Source organism: Mobula hypostoma, chromosome 1, assembly GCF_963921235.1.
Source record: "Mobula hypostoma chromosome 1, sMobHyp1.1, whole genome shotgun sequence".
Classification (NCBI taxonomy): Eukaryota; Metazoa; Chordata; class Chondrichthyes; order Myliobatiformes; family Myliobatidae; genus Mobula; species Mobula hypostoma.
In genome coordinates, this window is record NC_086097.1 from 28547237 (window position 1) to 28566103 (window position 18867).

Genomic DNA, 18867 nt, shown 5'->3' on the forward strand with positions numbered 1-18867 from the left:
CATCCATGTGCCCATCTTAGAGTCTCTTAAATGTCCCTAATGTATCTGGCTTGACCACCGTCACAGCTGCTGGAGACATTTGATGTTGACGTTGTGTTGACCTGGTTCAAGAGAACAACACTATTTTTGCTCAGCAACACACGTCAAAGTTGCTGGTGAAAGCAGCAGGCCAGGCAGCATCTCTAGGAAGAGGTACAGTCGACGTTTCGGGCCAAGACCCTTCGTCAGGACTAACTGAAAGAAGATAGTAAGAGATTTGAAAGTGGGAGGGGGAGGGGGAGATCCGAAAAGATAGGAGAAGACAGGAGGGAGAGGGATGGAGCCAAGAGCTGGACAGGTGAATGGCAAAGGGGATATGAGAGGATCATGGGACAGGAGGCCTAGGGAGAGTGTGAGTATTTTTGCTCTTTTTTTTTGCACTACTTATCTATGTATCTAGAGTGGATATATATATTATATGACATTTCTTACTGTACTTTATAGTATTTTATGTGTTGCACTGCACTGCTGCCGTAAAACAACAAATTTCATGACATGTCAGTGATAATGAACCTGTTTCTGAATCACTGTTCTCTAATTAATAACCCACAACATGAATCATGTAACCATTTTCTGACGTGACATTGTAAACATTAGATGGAAACTTCTAAACTAAACACAGCACAGGAGGGAGAATTTGGCCCATCATTGCTATCCTGGTTCTGTATGTGGGTAATTCAGCTGGTCCCATCTCCCCCACTCTTTCCCGGATCCCGTGCGTAAACTATTTGCTTTCAAGATCTTAACCATGCTCTCTACAGAACATGGTAATTGCACCTGCCACCACAAAGCCTTCAGACAATGCATTCCAGATCCTTATCACTCTCCACATAAAAATGCTCTTCCTTGAGTTACTCTGACATTCTAAGCATGACTGAATGTTCTAACTGGTTGCATCACCATCTGGTATGGAAGCTTCAACGTGCAGGATTGCAAAAGGTGACACAAAGTTGTCGACTCAGCCAGCTCAATCAGGGGCACAACCATCCCGGCCATCGAGGACGTCTTCAAGAGGTGGCGTCTCGTGAAGGCGGTATCTGTTGCTATGGACCCTCACCACCTAGGACATGCTCTTTTCTCATTCTTACTATCAGAGAGGAGGTTCAGGAGTCTGTAGTCACATACTCAACATTTTAGGAACAGTTTTTTTCCTCTCTGCCATCATATTTCTGAATTGTTCATGATCACTACTGCGTTTCTCCTATTTACGTTTGTAACTTAGCCCCTAAGACCATAAATATGGGAGCAGAATTAGGCCACTTGGCTCATCAAGTCTGCTCCACCGTTTCATCAAGACTGATCCATTTCCCTCTCAGCCTCGATCAATTTATAGTGATTTCATGTCTTTGTACTGTACTGCTGCTGCAAAACAACAAATTTTACATCACATACAGTAAGTCATTGACAATACATCTGATTCTGGCTCTTTTTTTGCTAATTACTTTCATTGACTCCTCTGGTTTCTGACCCTGTTGTCAAACAACTGAACTCTGTATTTCTTCACAGTTCTAAATATTGATATCAGAGTCCCACTCAATCTTCTCCACTACAAGAGAACTACAGCTTCGCCAGTGCACCACAAACTAAGGTCCTTCGTTCTTGAAGTTATCCTTCCAACTAGGTTCTGCCTTCAATCATTACTGAGGCACGTGCCCAGAACTGAACGCCGGCTGTGGTCAAGTCTCTGTTTTGTAAAGGTTCATAAGACCACAAGACATCGGAGCAGATTCAGGCTAGATGATTGATTGATGTACAAGTTGGTCATCTAACCTGGTATAGAGGCAAAAGAGAGAATTGAACCATCTAGTAGTTAAGTTTCCCGTAGGATAGCTGGCACTAGATCTGCACGCAGTTTTATCTGGGCGAACCCTTTCTAAAGCAGAGGTTGATTAGTAACAGCATCATAGGTTACAGGGAGAAGGCAGGGATAGTAAATCAGTCATAATCAAATGGTGGAACAAACTTAATGGGCTGAATAGCCTAATTCTGCTTCTACAGTACATCTTATGGTCTTATTACCATTGCTTCTTCACTCTACTCTCCCAGCACTCATCAAACAATCTGTTACTCCTGAAGCTTATACAAAAGCACATTCTCCACCACATCCTTGCTTCATAAGACGCAGGAGCAGAATTAGGCCATTTGGCCCATCGATTCTTCTCCACCATTCCATCCCGTTGATTTATCTCCCCTCAGAACCCCAGACTTCCCACTGGCAACAAAAGCAACGACACCACTCTTTCCTTTGTAACCTATATACGTGAAGTACACATAAATATGGCCTATAATAAATAAACACATCACAATGTACCAAAGTACCAAAAAGAAATACTCCAAGTGTGATCTAACTAGAGGGTTACAGAGCTACAACATTATCTTGCGGCTCTTGAACTCAGTCCCATGACTAATGAAAGGCAACACACCATTCGACTTCTTAACAACCCTATCAATTTGCGCAGAAACTTTGAGGGGTTGATGGATGTGGACCCTCTGCACCCTCTTTTCTTTCCATTGCCAAAAATCCTGCTGATAACCCTGTATTCTGCCTTCAAATTCGACTTTCCAAAATCAATCACTTCACATTTTCCCAGGATGAATGGGGTTGAGAGGGATAATAAATATATAATGTCAGAGCAGACTCAATGGGCCAAATGGTCCAATTCTGCTCCCATGTCTTATGGTCTAACATTAATAATGAATGAGTATTATCAATTGCAAAAAGCAGAAGGTTGCAGATGTTGAGTAAATGCATCTCTAATCGGGAACTTTTTTTTACAATGGTCAGAAATGGACAGGAAAGATGTCAATAAGTTTGAAAGAGTGGAGAGAGAATTTACAAGGATGCTGCTGGGACTTGAGGATCTGAATTATTGGGAAAGATTTGCCCTGGGACTTAGGAGAATGAGGGGAGATTTGATAGAGGTATACAAAATTATAGATTGGGTAAGTGCAAGCAAGTTGGGTGAGACTAGAACTGGAAATCATGGGTATGGGGTTGAAGCTGAAATATTTAAGGGGAACCTGAGGGGAAGCTTTCTGTGCAAGGAGTGGCACCTCACGCAGCCTTCTGATCTGCGCCTTGTAAGGCAAGAAAATGCCCGACGCAGGCTTCTCATGGTCTGAGTCGACATTCCCTCCCCGAGGGGAAGCTTCTTCACTCAGAGGGTGGTGAGAGTGTGGAACGAGCTGCCAGCTGAAGTGGTGGATGTGGGTTTGATTTCAAAACTTAAGAGATACTTGGATACGTACATAGATGGGAGGGATATGGAGGGCTATGGTCTGGGTGCAGGTTGATGGGATTAGGCAGAAAGATAGTTCAGGACAGACTAGATGGGCCAAAGGGCCTGTTTCTATGCTGTAGTGTTCTATGACCCTAAGTAAACAGCATTTCCACAGCTATCAATGTGAGCAAGGAAAGGTTTATCCACTTGACAGAGCTTGGCTTACTTTGTATGAGATTTCCTATTAAATAAACCAATGGTACCTTCAGGATTAAAACCCACTAAAGGCTTGAGAAGTCAGGTCACAAATTCATCACCTGATGAAAATTCGGTACATTCGACCCCAAGGCAGGGGACAATCAAAATCAAACACTGAGCCTACTTTGAAACGAATTTTGAAGGAAACCAGATTGCAGCTTTTTGAGGAGCTTTTTGTTGTGGAAGTGAAGAGTTCAGCCACTCTCAGATCTGCAACAAAATACTCTCTCCTGAGAAGTTAAGTCCTTCTCTAGAACTCATTAATGGGGACTGCTAAAGGGAAAGATTGGTCAGCACTCAATCCATTCTTTCTAAAAGCTCCTGGAATAAAAGGTTTTTGTGCATCACAGAGTTTTGTTGATTGCTAAGCTCATGAGGCAATAACTTTTAATGAATTCTCCCGAGTCACGAAACACCAATTCAGACCAGCACTATCCAAATGCTGAATAATGTGGCTCGTCCAAAAATATATTCTTTGGTCTGCTTTCTGCTGGTTGTTTTTTTTTGAAGAAATTTGTGGCTTGTTGGCTATCACTTAAGGTCTACAACAGACAATAGGTGCAGGAGTGGGCCATTCAGCCCTTCGAGCCAGCACCGCCATTCACTGTGATCATGGCTGATCATCCACAATCAGGACCCCGTTCCTGCCTTCTCCCCATATCCCTTGACTCCACTATCTTTAAGAGCTCTATCTAACTCTTTCTTGAAAGCATCCAGAGAATTGGCCTCCAGGGCCTTCTGAGGCAGAGCATTCCACAGATCCACAACTCTCTGGGTGAAGAAGTTTTTCCTCAACTCCGTTCTAAGTGGCCTACCCCTTATTCTTAAACTGTGGCTTCTGGTTCTGGACTCACCCAACATCGGGAACATGTTTCCTGCCTCTAGCATGTCCAATCCCTCAATCCCCTCTCATCCTTCTAAATTCCAGTGTATACATGTCCAGTCACTCCAATCTTTCAACATATGACAGTCCCACCATCCCGGGAATTAACCTCGTGAACCTATGCTGTGCTACCTCAATAGCAATAATTTCCTTCCTCAAATTTGGAGACCAAAACTGCACACAGTACTCCAGGTATGGTCTCACCTGGGCCCTGTACAACTGCAGAAGGACCTCTTTGCTCCTATACTTAACTCCCCTTGTTATGAAGGCCAACATGCCATTAGCTTTCTTCACTGCCTGCTGTACCTGCATGCTTACTTTCAGTAACTGATATACAAGAACACCTAGATCTCATTGTACTTCCCCTTTTCCTAACTTGACACCATTCAGATAGTAATCTGCCTTTCTGTTCTTGCCACCAAGATGGATAACCTCATATTTATCCACATTAAACTGCATCTGCCATGCATCTGCCCACTCACCCAGCCTGTCCAAGTCACCCTGCATTCTCATAACATCCTCCTCACATTTCACACTGCCACCCAGCTTTGTGTCACCTGCAAATTTGCTAATGTTACTTTTAATCCCTTCATCTGAATCATTAATGTATATTGTAAATAGCTGCGGTCCCAGCACTGAGCCTTGCAGTAGCCCACTGGTCACTGCCAGCCATTCTGAAAGGGACCCGTTAATACCTACTCTTTGTTTCCTGTCTGCCACCAATTTTCTATCCATAACAGAGTGGAACCAAATCACATATTGGACAGGCTGGGGTGTGCGATGGGCATCTTTTATAATACATCGCCACATCAAACTTCATCTCTGGGGGTTTGAGGAATTCAGTGCGGAGAGAGCAATGCACTATTGAAGGTGCTGGCTTCCAGCTGAAGCACTGGACCACAACCTCTGCTGCCCTGACAATGCTTTACAACACCAGCAACCCAGGATCAATTCTGCCATTGTCTGTGAGGGATTTGTATGTGGCACAGCACAGAAACTTGCCCTTTGGTCCACCTAGGCCACGCTGAGTCGGTGGAGCATGGGCAGAATAAAATAAGATTGGCCTGGGAGCAATTGGGTACAATGACTGGCACAGACTCGGTGGGCAGAATGGCCTGTTTCTGGCTCTATGTCTCCGTGAGATCTTAATGTAAAAGGCAGGCACAAAGGAGGCAAATGGAGTTTAATGAAGAGAAGTGTGTTGGGAAGAAATTGTTGAGGTAAAGAGGGAGATTTAAGGTTATGACCAAAGTGCACAGAGGGCAGCAAGGCAGGTGGATAAAGAATAAATTTTATGGTAATTGGAGGACATTGATGGGCTATTGGAGGGAAGGGCTAAATTAATCTGAGAGTAGGCTAAAGTGTTGGCACAACATGGTGAGTCAAAGAGCCTGTACTGTTATATTGTTCCATGTTCCATAACGTTCTATGATGCAGTGACAAATATGTACTTTGATAATAAATTTACTTTGAATGTTGAAGTGCATTCTACTTTTTTCTACCCAATTCCAGCCAACTCAATGCAACAATTTCGAGATGATGATTTACTTCTCTCTGACACTCAGCCGGTCACTGACCGCCTGAACCAAGCAACAGTTTTGGAGGAAACTTACCGTCCAGCAGGTCAGTACTCTTTGACATCTGCTCCAGCTCCCAGCCAAGATGAGCAGATTCATTCATGCTCTGCTTTTTCTCAATTTCCAGCACCATATTCTCCTCGACCAGCTCTTCGATACGCTTCCGATCTGCCTCCCGGTCCTGCCCAGAAGTGGAATCAGAATCAGAATTCCCAGCATCATTCCTGGTGAAAGGTCTCAGCCTTAAAAGGCAACTCTTTATTTCCCTCCGTAGGTTGCTCCATCAGCAATTTGTGAGTGTGGATCACCAGAGGGCACAGCCTCAGAGAAGAAGGACGTCCTTTCAGTATAGAGATGAGGAGGAATTTCTTTAGCCAGAGGGTGGTGAATCTGTGGAATTCATTGCCACAGATGGCTGAGGAGGTCAAGTCATTGAATATATTTAAAGCAGAAGATGACAGGTTCTTGATTAGTAAGGGTGTGAAAGATTATGGGCAAAAGGCAGGAGAATGGGGTTGAGAAGGATAATGAATCAGCCATAGTGGAACGGTAGAGCAGACTCAATGGGCCAAATGGCCTGATTCTGCTGCTACATCTCAATGTTTTATGGTCCAGGTGAGAGGCAGATGGAGAAAGGGAGAATGGGGATAGCGACACGGCTGGGAGATGATAGGTAGAGGCAACAAAAGGCTGCTGATGGTGGGATCCAATAGGAGAGGTAGTTGGAACCAAAGAAGGGTGATGGGCAGGGAAGAGCATATGTGATCAGTGTGGGGAGGGGGCCCAGTGGGATGGAAGTGTGGGTGATGGGCAGATGGAATGAATCAGAATCAGGCTTATTATCACAATCATGAAATTCATTGCTTTGCGGCAACAGTACAATGCAATACATAAAATAAACCATAAATTACAATAAGAAACTTGTATATAAATAATTCAATATGTATAGGAAAAAGAAAGCAAAATAGTGAGGTATTGTTGATGGGTTCACGAACAGTCCAGCTACACCAAAACCATGGCGAAAGTTGTATCACCAGACAGGGAAACAGCAGTGTTCGAGTTCCTAGCTGGTGTGCTGCAAGGAGACACTCTGGCACCCTACATCTTTATAATCATCCTTGCTTACGTTCTACGTCAAGCTACCAAAGATCATGACAAGTTTGGTTTTACCATAAAACCAGGACGAACCACAAGGGTCAGACCAGTTTTTGCAGATGACATAGTCCTGCTCTCTGACCAGATGGAGGAAGCACAGCAGCTCCTGACAAAAGTGGAAACCGAGTGCAATAAAGTTGGACTTCACCTAAACACTAAGAAGAATTCATGGTGTTTAACTGCGAGGCAGGTACTCTCAAGACCGTAAAGAATGATACCATTAAGAAAGTCTTTGACTACAAGTACCTCGGGTCAAGAATGATGAGTTTGGAGAAGGACATAAAGATACGGAAGGCGCTGGCGTGGAGGGCTATGAACGACATGAAGGAAATCTGGAAGTCGAACCTGACCAGAGGGCTTAAAAAGAGGATTTTCATAGCAGTCATAGAGTCCATTCTCACGTACAGATGCGAGATGTGGACACTCACCAAGACGATGTGGAAGTCTCTAGATGGTTGCTATACACAAATGCTCCGGATGGCTCTTGATGTGAGTTGGCAACAGCACATGACGAACGTTGAGCTCTATAACAACCTACCAATGCTCTCCACTAAAATCGAGGCAAGAAGACTGCAACTAGCAGGGCACTGTCTATGCCACCCCGAGCTACCTGCCAGCCTAGTCATCATATGGGAGCCCGAGCACGGGAGGATGAACCCTGGGCGCCCTCCCAAGACTATGGTCAACATGCTCCTAGAAGACAGCGGAAAGGCTAATGTAGATGAACTGAACACACTGATGAGGGAGAGGGAACATAGAACACAGAACATAGAATAGTACAGCACAGTACAGGCCCTTCGGCCCACAATGTTGTGCCGACCCTCAAACCCTGCCTCCCATATAAGCCCCCACCTTAAATTCCTCCATATACCTGTCCAGTAGTCTCTTAAACTTCACTAGTGTATCTGCCTCTACCACTGACTCAGGCAGTGCATTCCACACACCAACCACTCTCTCAGTAAAAAACCTTCCTCTAATATCCCCCTTGAACTTCCCACCCCTTACCTTAAAGCCATGTCCTCTTGTATTGAGCAGTGGTGCCCTGGGGAAGAGGCGCTGGCTATCCACTCTATCTATTCCTCTTATTATCTTGTACACCTCTATCATGTCTCCTCTCATCCTCCTTCTCTCCAAAGAGTAAAGCCCTAGCTCCCTTAATCTCTGATCATAATGCATACTTTCTAAACCAGGCAGCATCCTGGTAAATCTCCTCTGTACCCTTTCCAATGCTTCCACATCCTTCCTATAGTGAGGTGACCAGAACTGGACACAGTACTCCAAGTGTGGCCTAACCAGAGTTTTATAGAGCTGCATTATTACATCGCAACTCTTAAACTCTATCCCTCGACTTATGAAAGCTAACACCCCATAAGCTTTCTTAACTACCCTATCCACCTGTGAGGCAACTTTCAGGGATCTGTGGACATGTACCCCGAGATCCCTCTGCTCCTCCACACTACCAAGTATCCTGCCATTTACTTTGTACTCTGCCTTGGAGTTTGTCCTTCCAAAATGTACCACCTCACACTTCTCCGGGTTGAACTCCATCTGCCACTTCTCAGCCCACTTCTGCATCCTATCAATGTCTCTCTGCAATCTTTGATAATCCTCTACACTAACTACAACACCACCAACCTTTGTGTCGTCTGCAAACTTGCCAACCCACCCTTCTACCCCCACATCCAGGTCGTTAATAAAAATCACGAAAAGTAGAGGTCCCAGAACAGATCCTTGTGGGACACCACTAGTCACAACCCTCCAATCCAAATGTACTTCCTCCACCACCACCCTCTGCCTTATGCAGGCAAGCCAATTCTGAATCCACCTGGCCAAACTTCCCTGGATCCCATGCCTTCTAACTTTCTGAATAAGCCTACCGTGTGGAACCTTGTCAATTGCCTTACTAAAATCCATATAGATCACATCCACTGCACTACCCTCATCCATATGCCTGGTCACCTCCTCAAAGAACTCTATCAGGCTTGTTAGACACGATCTGCCCTTCACAAAGCCATGCTGACTGTCCCTGATCAGACCATGATTCTCTAAATGCCTATAGATCCTATCTCTAAGAATCTTTTCCAACAGCTTTCCCACCACAGCCGTAAGGCTCACTGGTCTATAATTACCCGGACTATCCCTACTACCTTTTTTGAACAAGGGAACAACATTCGCCTCCCTCCAATCCTCCGGTACCATTCCCGTGGACAACGAGGACATAAAGATCCTAGCCAGAGGCTCAGCAATCTCTTCTCTCACCTCGTGGAGTAGCCTGGGGAATATTCCGTCAGGCCCCGGGGACTTATCTGTCCTAATGTATTTTAACAACTCCAACACCTCCTCTCCCTTAATATCAACGTGCTCCAGAACATCAACCTCACTCATATTGTCCTCACCATCATCAAGTTCCCTCTCATTGGTGAATACCGAAGAGAAGTATTCATTGAGGACCTCGCTCACTTCCACAGCCTCCAGGCACATCTTCCCACCTTTATCTCTAATCAGTCCTACCTTCACTCCTGTCATCCTTTTTTTCTTCACATAATTGAAGAATGCCTTGGGGTTTTCCTTTACCCTACTCGCCAAGGCCTTCTCATGCCCCCTTCTTGCTCTTCTCAGCCCCTTCTTAAGCTCCTTTCCTGCTTCCCTATATTCCTCAATAGACCCAGCTGATCCTTGCTTCCTAAACCTCATGTATGCTGCCTTCTTCCTCCTGACTAGATTTTCCACCTCACTTGTCACCCATGGTTCCTTCACCCTACCATTCTTTATCTTCCTCACCAGGACAAATTTATCCCTAACATCCTGCAAGAGATCCCTAAACATCAACCACATGTCCATAGTACATTTCCCTGCAAAAACATCATCCCAATTCACACCCGCAAGTTCTAGCCTTATAGCCTCATAATTTGCCTTTCCCCAATTAAAAATTTTCCTGTTCTCTTTGATTCTATCCTTTTCCATGATAATTATAAAGGCCAGGGAGCGGTGGTCACTGTCCCCCAGATGCTCACCCACTGAGAGATCTGTGACCTGACCTGGTTCATTACCTAGTACTAGATCTAGTATGGCATTCCCCCTGGTCGGCCTGTCCACATACTATGACAGGAATCCATCCTGGATACACTTAACAAATTCTGCCCCATCTAAACCCTTGGAACTAATCAGGTGCCAATCAATATTAGGGAAGTTAAAGTCACCCATGATAACAACCCTGTTATTTTTGCACCTTTCCAAAATCTGCCTCCCAATCTGCTCCTCTGTATCTGCTACCAGGAGGCCTATAGAATACCCCCAGTAGAGTAACTGCTCCCTTCCTGTTCCTGACTTCCACCCACATTGACTCAAAAGAGGATCCTGCTACATTACCCACACTTTCTGTAGCTGTAATAGTATCCCTGACCAGTAATGCCACCCCTCCTCCCCTTTTTCCGCTCTCTCTATCCCTTTTAAAGCACTGAAATCCAGGAATATTGAGAATCCATTCCTGCCCTGGTGCCAGGGAGAAGTGATTCCGTCATCGCACCTAACGCCGGCCCCCTAGGCCTGAGTCGACGTAGTAGTAGTAGTCACGAACAGTTTAGAAATCAGAGTGCATTTGGAAAAGTCTCCCAGCCCTTTCTGAGTTTGTGACCATGATTCTAGGGTTACTTTGGAATGCCACTTAGTTCAGTAATGTCTGTCAGGAAGAAAACTGAACGGAGTGATGCCCTTGCATATCACTCAGTCTGAGCACAGATAGGAATGGGGAATTCCTGGCCTAGACAGTGACATCAGAATCAGATTTGTTAACACTGACATTTGTCATTTTGTAGTAGCAGTACAGTGCAATACAAAAAACATACAAAATTACAATAAAAACTATACAAAATATATAAGTAGAGCAAAAAGAGAGCAAAAATAGTGATACAGTGGAAACAGAAATGTTTAAAAGGCATTCAGCCAGGCTCATGAAAACACAGGGATCAGACACAAAATGCTGGAGGAGCTCAACAGGTCAGGGATAATCCATGGAGGGGAATAAACAGTCAACATTTCGGGCTGATACTCTTCATCAGGGCTGGGTTGTTTGAGATTTTCAGCATCTTTTCTATGTGTGCTGCTGAAAATTTCCAGCATCTGCAGAATCGCTTGCGTTTGAGAACAGAAAGATACAGGACACTTGCAGGCTGGAGGTATGAGTTTCAATTGGCATCACATTCAGATGGGATTAGCTTGGGGGGGGGGGCGCTGTTGAACCACGAGCAAGTAGGACGCACCCTCCTGTAGCTCTGGCAGATTTGATATTAAAACTTCATTTACACAAAGTCAGTTTGAGGTTTAGGGTGGCAAACGAAGGGGAGGTGCTCTTCAATACATACCAGAAGGAGAAAGAGTGAAGGACTGTGCTACAAAATGCCGAGAAGAGGAACGGCTAAGGCAGAGACGAACGAAGAAACAGACCCAATTGACGCCTCGGAGCTCACGAGTGAGGGCAACGTGGAGCCACGTGGAGCCACGTCACAGAGTATGGACAAGAATGCGGTATTGGTGGCCATAGAGTCGCTACATGCAGAGCTAACTACGATGAAGTCAGACATCTGTAAGAAAATCGAAGAAAAAGTTGCAGAGGTAGCGGTTGCTTTGAGAAGTGAAATGGCTTTGTTGAAAGTGGAAAACGACGCTGTGATTACCGCATTGAATACACAAGATCAAACTCAAAGAGATGCAGAGTCGGCTAACAGAGCTCCGGACATAGTTGTGGAGCTGGAAAGCAAGGTGAAGCGACTTGGTGGGCACGTTGAACAACTTTCTGAAAAATGCCTGGATTTAGAGGGACGGTTGAAACGACAGAATCTGAGAATTGCAGGCCTACGAGAGGGGAAGGAAAACGGGCAGAAGACAAGAAATTTCACGGCACAGATGTTATAACAAGCTCTAAACCTGGAAGAAGCTCCGGTGACAGACCGGGCACACAGAGCACTTCGTAAGCGCCCGGGGGATGACGAGCTGCCACGACACCTGATCGTAAAGATATAATACAAAAGGTGATAGGTACCAAGTACCTACAATATCAAGGGCAAAGGATTCAGATCTTCAGAGACCTTCCATCCACGGTGGCTAAACGACGTGCAGCTTTCACACCAGTCAGGAGGTTGCTGCGGGATAGACCCAGAGTCAAGTTTGGCCTCGTCTATCCCGCAAAGCTACGAGTGACAATTAATGGAACCAAGGCGGTGTTTACAGATCCAGAAGAAGCTCGCCGGTATGCGGAACGTCATTTCAACGTCATCTCAACGTATGCTGAGAAGTGACTGTGCACAGTGAGAAGAAACCCCTTAGAGAATGAAGATGCCCCAAGTAAAACTCCACGGTAGGAAATTGTGAACGTTTTGAACATTAATGAGGCCCTGCCTCTAATCCCTGTAGAAAACAGGACTCTTTGAGTTGTATTTGGATTGTACAATGTCGGATTAAGGCCCTATGAGTGCACAGATAGTAATAAGAGTTGGTCTAAACTGGTGTTTTATGAGGAGTATGTTGTTAATGGTGCTAGACTTTCTGGTGCTAGAGTAAGTTATAACTTTGAGAATCACACTTACTTTAACATCTTGATAATCTCTGTTTGCTAGTTTTTCTCGTTTTTTTCATTCCGATACCAGATTTGGCTTTGTGACCATCTTTTTAACTGGGGAGCTACTAGACTGGTTGAGAGAAGTGTTAGAGATCAAGAAGTTATTCCTAGAGTTTTGACTAGATGTATTTGTGTGTGGAGATATGGATTTTTTTATTGGTTGTCTCGAGCTTTCAAGGGTGATGGGGGTTGTTGGGAGGGGGAGGGAGGGACAGGGGTAAGGGAGTGCTATTTAGGGTCCATTCATTTCTAATGACTGATAGATTTACAAGCTCCAGAACAGATCAAAAACATTATCATACAGATGTTAAATACTGAGATGGAAGGAGGTCAGGGGACAAGAAATCACATTACTTTTTGTTCCTGGAATGTAAATGGGATTAATGAGCCCGTGAAAAGGGGTAAAGTGCTGTCTCAGCTAAAATCGCTACAGGCCAATGTGATCTTCTTGCAGGAAACACATTTGAAGAATGAAGCTCATTGTAAAATTAGGGGCAAGTGGATAGGCCAAATATATTCTTCAAAGTTTCCAATGAAATCTCGGGGTGTGGGGTTCCAGTGACGTCATCGTTCAGAATGGCAGCTTAAATCAACAGCTCCTCTGGAAAAATGCACATATTGCTCCGTTAATCCATCAAATATAAGATCTTTCGAAAATATCTGGATTGATAAGGGGGGCGAGAATGGGGAAAAAGAATGGAGATAAAAAAGCATCAGTGCGGAGCCTATGGAAGAGAGAGGTACAACCAGCGGCTCTCCTACACGTGCGCGTGGTGGCGAGGCTGACGCTGGGCCTCGTTCAGGCGAAGTGGCAAATATGATAAGGATTTTGGAAGCGATAAGGGAAGTCCAAAAAGATATAAAACAGCAACTCAATGATATCAAGTCACAGCTCGCCAACGTCAATCAGAAAATAGCAGTGGCAGAGACTTGAATTGAGAAGGTGGAAGATCACGCGCAAAACGTGGAACGGATACTAAGTAAGACAATAAAAATATTAAATCAACAGGAAAGTAAATTGCTTGACCAGGAGGGAAGATCGCGACAGAAAAATATCAGGATTTATAATGTTCCCGAAGGAGCAGAGGGATTGTTGATGACAGAGTTTGTAGAAAAGTTGCTGTGGGAAGCACTGGAGAATCCCCCAACTATGGAGATTGAAATTGAGAGGGCGCATCGTGTGCTCGTTCCAAGGCCTCCCGGAGACAGAGAAAGTAAGCTGCACTCAATACAGGTGTCCCCTGCTTTTTGAACATTCGCTTTACGAAACCTCACTGTTACGAAAGACCTACGTTAGTACCCTGTTTTCGCTAACAGAAGGTACTTTCACTGTTACAAAAAAAGGCAGCGCGCGATAAAAGGCAGCGCACGCCCCCAGCAGCCAAGCTCCTCCCCCAGAACTGCATTCTAGCCGGCATTGCTTAAACACGTGCCTGTGAGCATCCGTTAGGAAGATGAGTTCTATGGTATCAGAACAGCCTAAAAGACCTCGTAAGGGTGTTACACTTAGCGTAAAACTAGACATAATTAAGCGTTTTGATCGTGGTGAACGAAGTAAGGACAACGTAAGGGTAATTACACCCTCTCAGAAATCCCATTATGATAGTAACCCCCCTGTTTGCTGGAGAAATTTGTGGAAATCAAAATGCAAACCATTATCATATTTTCTGGGAATGCCCCGTTATCAAAGGCTATTGGAGTGGGATACATAATGCCCTACAAGACATCTTTAAATGTGAAATACCCTTAGAGAGTAAGACCATATATTTTGGGTATATACCTCAAGAATGGTTGAAAAGAGATAAATATTTAATGAATGTACTGCTGGTGGCTGGTAAAAAGACCCTTACCAGGAAATGGTTATCACAGGAGAGCCCAACTTTAAATGTATGGATGGAAATTACAATGTAATTTAACAAAATGGAGGAGATAACAGCATCTGTTAATCATAAGTTGGAACACTTTTATTCATACTGGGAAAAATGTTTTAACTACATAACACCTCATAGGCCTGATTTTATCCCCACAAGTCAATGAATATGTTGTGAAAAAAAGATGGAGGAAATCAGCAGGCCAGGCAGCATCTATGGAAAAGAGTATTGTCGACATTTTGAGCTGAGACCCTTCATCAGCCCTCATTAAGGGATCAGCAGTGGAAAGTTCCTGAGGTGTCAAGATCTGTGAAGATCTATCCTGCGCCCAACATATTGATTCAATCACATAGAAGGCACGACAGCGGCTATATTTCATTAGGAATTCGAGGATAATTTGTATGTCACCAAAGACGTGCACAAATTTCAGCGGATATACCATGGAGAGCATTCTAACTGGTTGCATCACTGTCTCATATGGAGAGGCCACCGTACAGGATCAGGAAAGACTGCAGGAAGTTTATAAACTCATCTGGCTCCATCATGGGGACTAATCTCCCCAGCGTCCAGGACATCTTCAAAAGGCAATGCCTCAAAAAAAGGTGACATCCATCATTGAGGAACCCAAACACCCTGTACATGCCCTCTTCTCATTGCCACCATCAAGGAGGAGGTAAGAGAGCCTGAAGACGCACACTCATTGATTTGGGAATGAGTTCTTCCATTGCTCCGTATGATTTCTGAATGGATAGTGAACCCATGAACACTACCTCACTGTTTTCCTTCTTTTTTTGCACTATTTTATAGCAATTTTGTAATTTGTAGTTTTTATTATTACGTCCTGCAATACGTTGCTGCTGCTAAACGAATATCACGACATACGTCAGTGACATTAAACCCGATTCTGATTCAGACTCTTAGGCTGGCACATGAGTGAAGGAAATATGAAGGGCTATGTGTGAGGGAATTTTACCTCGTTAAAAAGTCAGCACATCATGGACTGTTCTCTGTTCCAAATACCCCATGAAATGAGCCAGCAAGATGCCCATTTCTGGGAACAGATCCGTGATGGTCTTGTGGGGGGGTGGGAGTATATTCTGCCAACATGTACGACTTGAAAACTTTTTAAATCTCTGCACGTCCACTGGGAGGTCAGAGCCCAGTGTGTTTGCAGGCCCAAGAGGCCTGTCCTGGGGTTGAGGGCCTGTGGATGTGCATAGTTGTGAAGGGAGAAATGCGGCTTGTCTTTGCTGCTGTTGATTTGTTGCATGCCATGCTCTGTGCTGTTTCGCCAAGCACTGTGTGCAGGCTACGTTGGTGCTGGAATGTGTGGCGACTCCTGCAGGCTGCCCCAACACATCCTTAGGTTGTTGGATGTTAACACAAATGGCACTTAAACTACATGTGTCGATGTACACTTGATAAACTTGAATTGTGTAAAAAAACAACAGTTGGAAAAAAAAGACATGGGTAACTGTGGTAAAATGCAACACCCACCAAATGGGAAAGTTTACACAAAACACCACAGATCTTCAGACACATTAATTTTTCTTGACTTATTATTTGTCTTGCACTCTGAACAAAAGCGCAATTATGATCTCAACACCAGCTTTGTAGTGGGCACTCTCTCCAAGCTGGGTAGACAGTGAGAAGCAACACTTACCATCTCCAGGTCCTGAAGTTTGGACTTGAGCTGCAAGTTCTCCTTCTCGAGATCGTGCAGCTTATCACAACGAGCCCGCGCTATGATAAGCTGCTCCTCCAGCATGGTCTTTGTCTCGATTAGGACCATGTTGTCCTCACGCAGTTCCTGCAACAAGAGAAGCTCCAGTTAGGGCCCCTCATATGTTCAATACCCAAACCCTTCCCTCATTCCGAACAAATTTGACAGCTATATTGGTAGAATAGGTTTAGAGAGGGGATTCCAAACCTTTTTAATGCCGTGTACCTCTACTATTAACTGAAGGGTCCATGAACCCCCAGGATGGGAACTCCTGGTTTAGAGGGATACGGGCCCTGAGGGCCTGTTTCCGTGCGGTAGCAGTCTAACTCTCACTGTCATACATGCTGGATTAGAGAGTAGAAGTGTTATTTTTCCTGTAGTTTAACTTTCCTGTGGTTATTTATAATTTATATATAAACACCTGTATGTATAATTATTCAGTGAATTTTCTCATAAATCTATATTGCTGATTCGGTATTTTCGAGAAGCTTCTCAGGTTTCTGCAGCAGGTGTCACATCACTTTAATCTGGCTATTTTGAATGGCAGGTCTTATCAATGGAATGTGTTTTATCTCTAGTCTGAGAATGAGACAATCACGACATACTGTTCGTCTCCTTCTTTGTTCGTTGTTCTTGTGTCACTTACAGTGCCTATAAAAGGTATTCACCGGCCTTGGAAGGTTTCGTGTTTTATTGTTTTACAACATTGAATCAAAGTGGATCTAAATTGGCTTTTTTGATACTGAACAACAGAAAAACTCTTTCGTGTCAAAGTGAAAACAAATCCCTACAAAGCGATTTAAATTAATTACAAATATGAAACACAAAATAATTGATGACATAAGTATTCACCCCCTTCAAGTCAGTATTTAATAGATGCACCTTTAGCAGCAACTACAGCCTTGAGTCTGTGTGAATAGGTTTATATCCGCTTTGCACATCTGGAGACTGCAATTCTACCCCATTCTTCTTTACAAAACTGCCGAAGCTCTGTCAGATTGCATGGGGATCGTGAGTGAACAGCACTTTTCATGTCCAGTCACATATTCTCAATTGGATTGAAGTCTGGACTCTGGTTTGTCCACTCCAGGACAATAACTTTGTTGTTTTTAAGCCATTCCTGTGTAGCTTTGGCTTTATGCTTGGGGGTCATTGTCTTGTTGGAAACAAATCTTCTCCCAAGTCGCAGTTCTCTTGTAGACTGCATCAGGTTTTCCTCCAGGATTTCCCTGTATTTTGCTGCATTCATTTTACCCTCTACCTTCACAAGCCTTTCAGGGCCTGATGCAGTGAAGCATCCCCACAGCTTGACGCAGCCACCACCGTACTTTACAGTAGGGATGGTGGGTTTTTGATGATGTGCTGTGTTTGGCTTATGCCAAACATAGCATTTAGTCTGATGGCCAGAAAGCTCAACTTTGGTTTCATCAGACCATGGAAACTGCTTCCAGCTGACTTCAGAGTCTCTCACATGCCTTCTGGCAAACTCTAGCTGAGATTTCATGAGAGTTTTTTTTCCCAACAGTTGCTTTCTCTTTGCCACTCTCCCATAAAGCTGCGACTGGTGAAGAACCCAGGCAACAGTTATGTATGCACAGTCTCTCCCATCTCAGCCACTGAAGCTTGTGACTCCTCCAGAATTGTCATGGGTCTCTTGGTGGCCTCCCTCACTAGTCCTTTCTTGCACGGTCACTCGGTGTTGAGAACGGCCTGCTCTAGGCAGATTTACAGCTGTGCCGTATTCTTTCCATTTCTTGATGATTGACTTAACTGTACTACAAGGGGTAATCAGTGACTTGGAAGTTTTCTTGGATCCATCCTCCTGACTTGTGCTTTTCAATAACCTTTTTGTGGAGTTGCTTGGAGTGTTGTTTTGTCTTCACGATGTAGTTTCTGCCAGGATACTGACTCACCAGCAGTTGGGTCTTCCAGATACAGGTGTATTTTTACTACAATCATTTGAAAGATCTTGACTGCACTCAGGTCTCCAAAAACAGACCTCCACTTAATTAATTATGTGACTTCTAAAACCAATTGGCTGCACCAGTGATGATTTGGTGCGTCATATTGAAGGGTGGTGAATATTTATGCAATCAATTATTTTGTGTTTAATAATTGTAATACATTTAGACTAATTTGTAGAAATTTGTTTTCACTTTGACACAAAAGTCTTTTTCTGTTGATCAGTGCCAAAAAAGGCCAAATTAAATCCTATAAAACATGAAATCTTCCAAAGTGGGGGGGGGGGGGGGGTGGTGAATACTTTTTATAGGCACTGTAACTACTAATTAACCATCAGGTTTTATGACTTATTCTTGACTTCCAAAGAACCTCTGGATCAATATCACCAGATTCAATACACATTCAGTGACCCCCTTGTTAGGAACACCTTGTAAATGCAAATATCTGATCAGCCAATCATGTGGCAGCTACTCAATACAGAAACGCATGCAGACTTGGTCAAGAGGTTCATTTGTTGTACAGAACAAACACCAAAAATGTGATCTAAGTGACTTCAACTATCGA

General features: G+C 44.1%; 1 protein-coding gene across 1 annotated transcript in view; it reads right to left on the minus strand.

The window, feature by feature from the left end:
* Positions 1 to 18867, minus strand: part of LOC134345040 (protein Daple-like) — a 255263-nt gene that overhangs the window by 85589 nt on the left and 150807 nt on the right. The window contains exons 11-12 of the mRNA XM_063045180.1: positions 16282 to 16428; positions 6015 to 6159 (exon numbers count right to left, since the gene is read on the minus strand). Of these exons, the coding sequence (XP_062901250.1) occupies positions 6015 to 6159; positions 16282 to 16428 (292 nt within the window). The remainder of the gene's footprint in view (positions 1 to 6014; positions 6160 to 16281; positions 16429 to 18867) is intronic.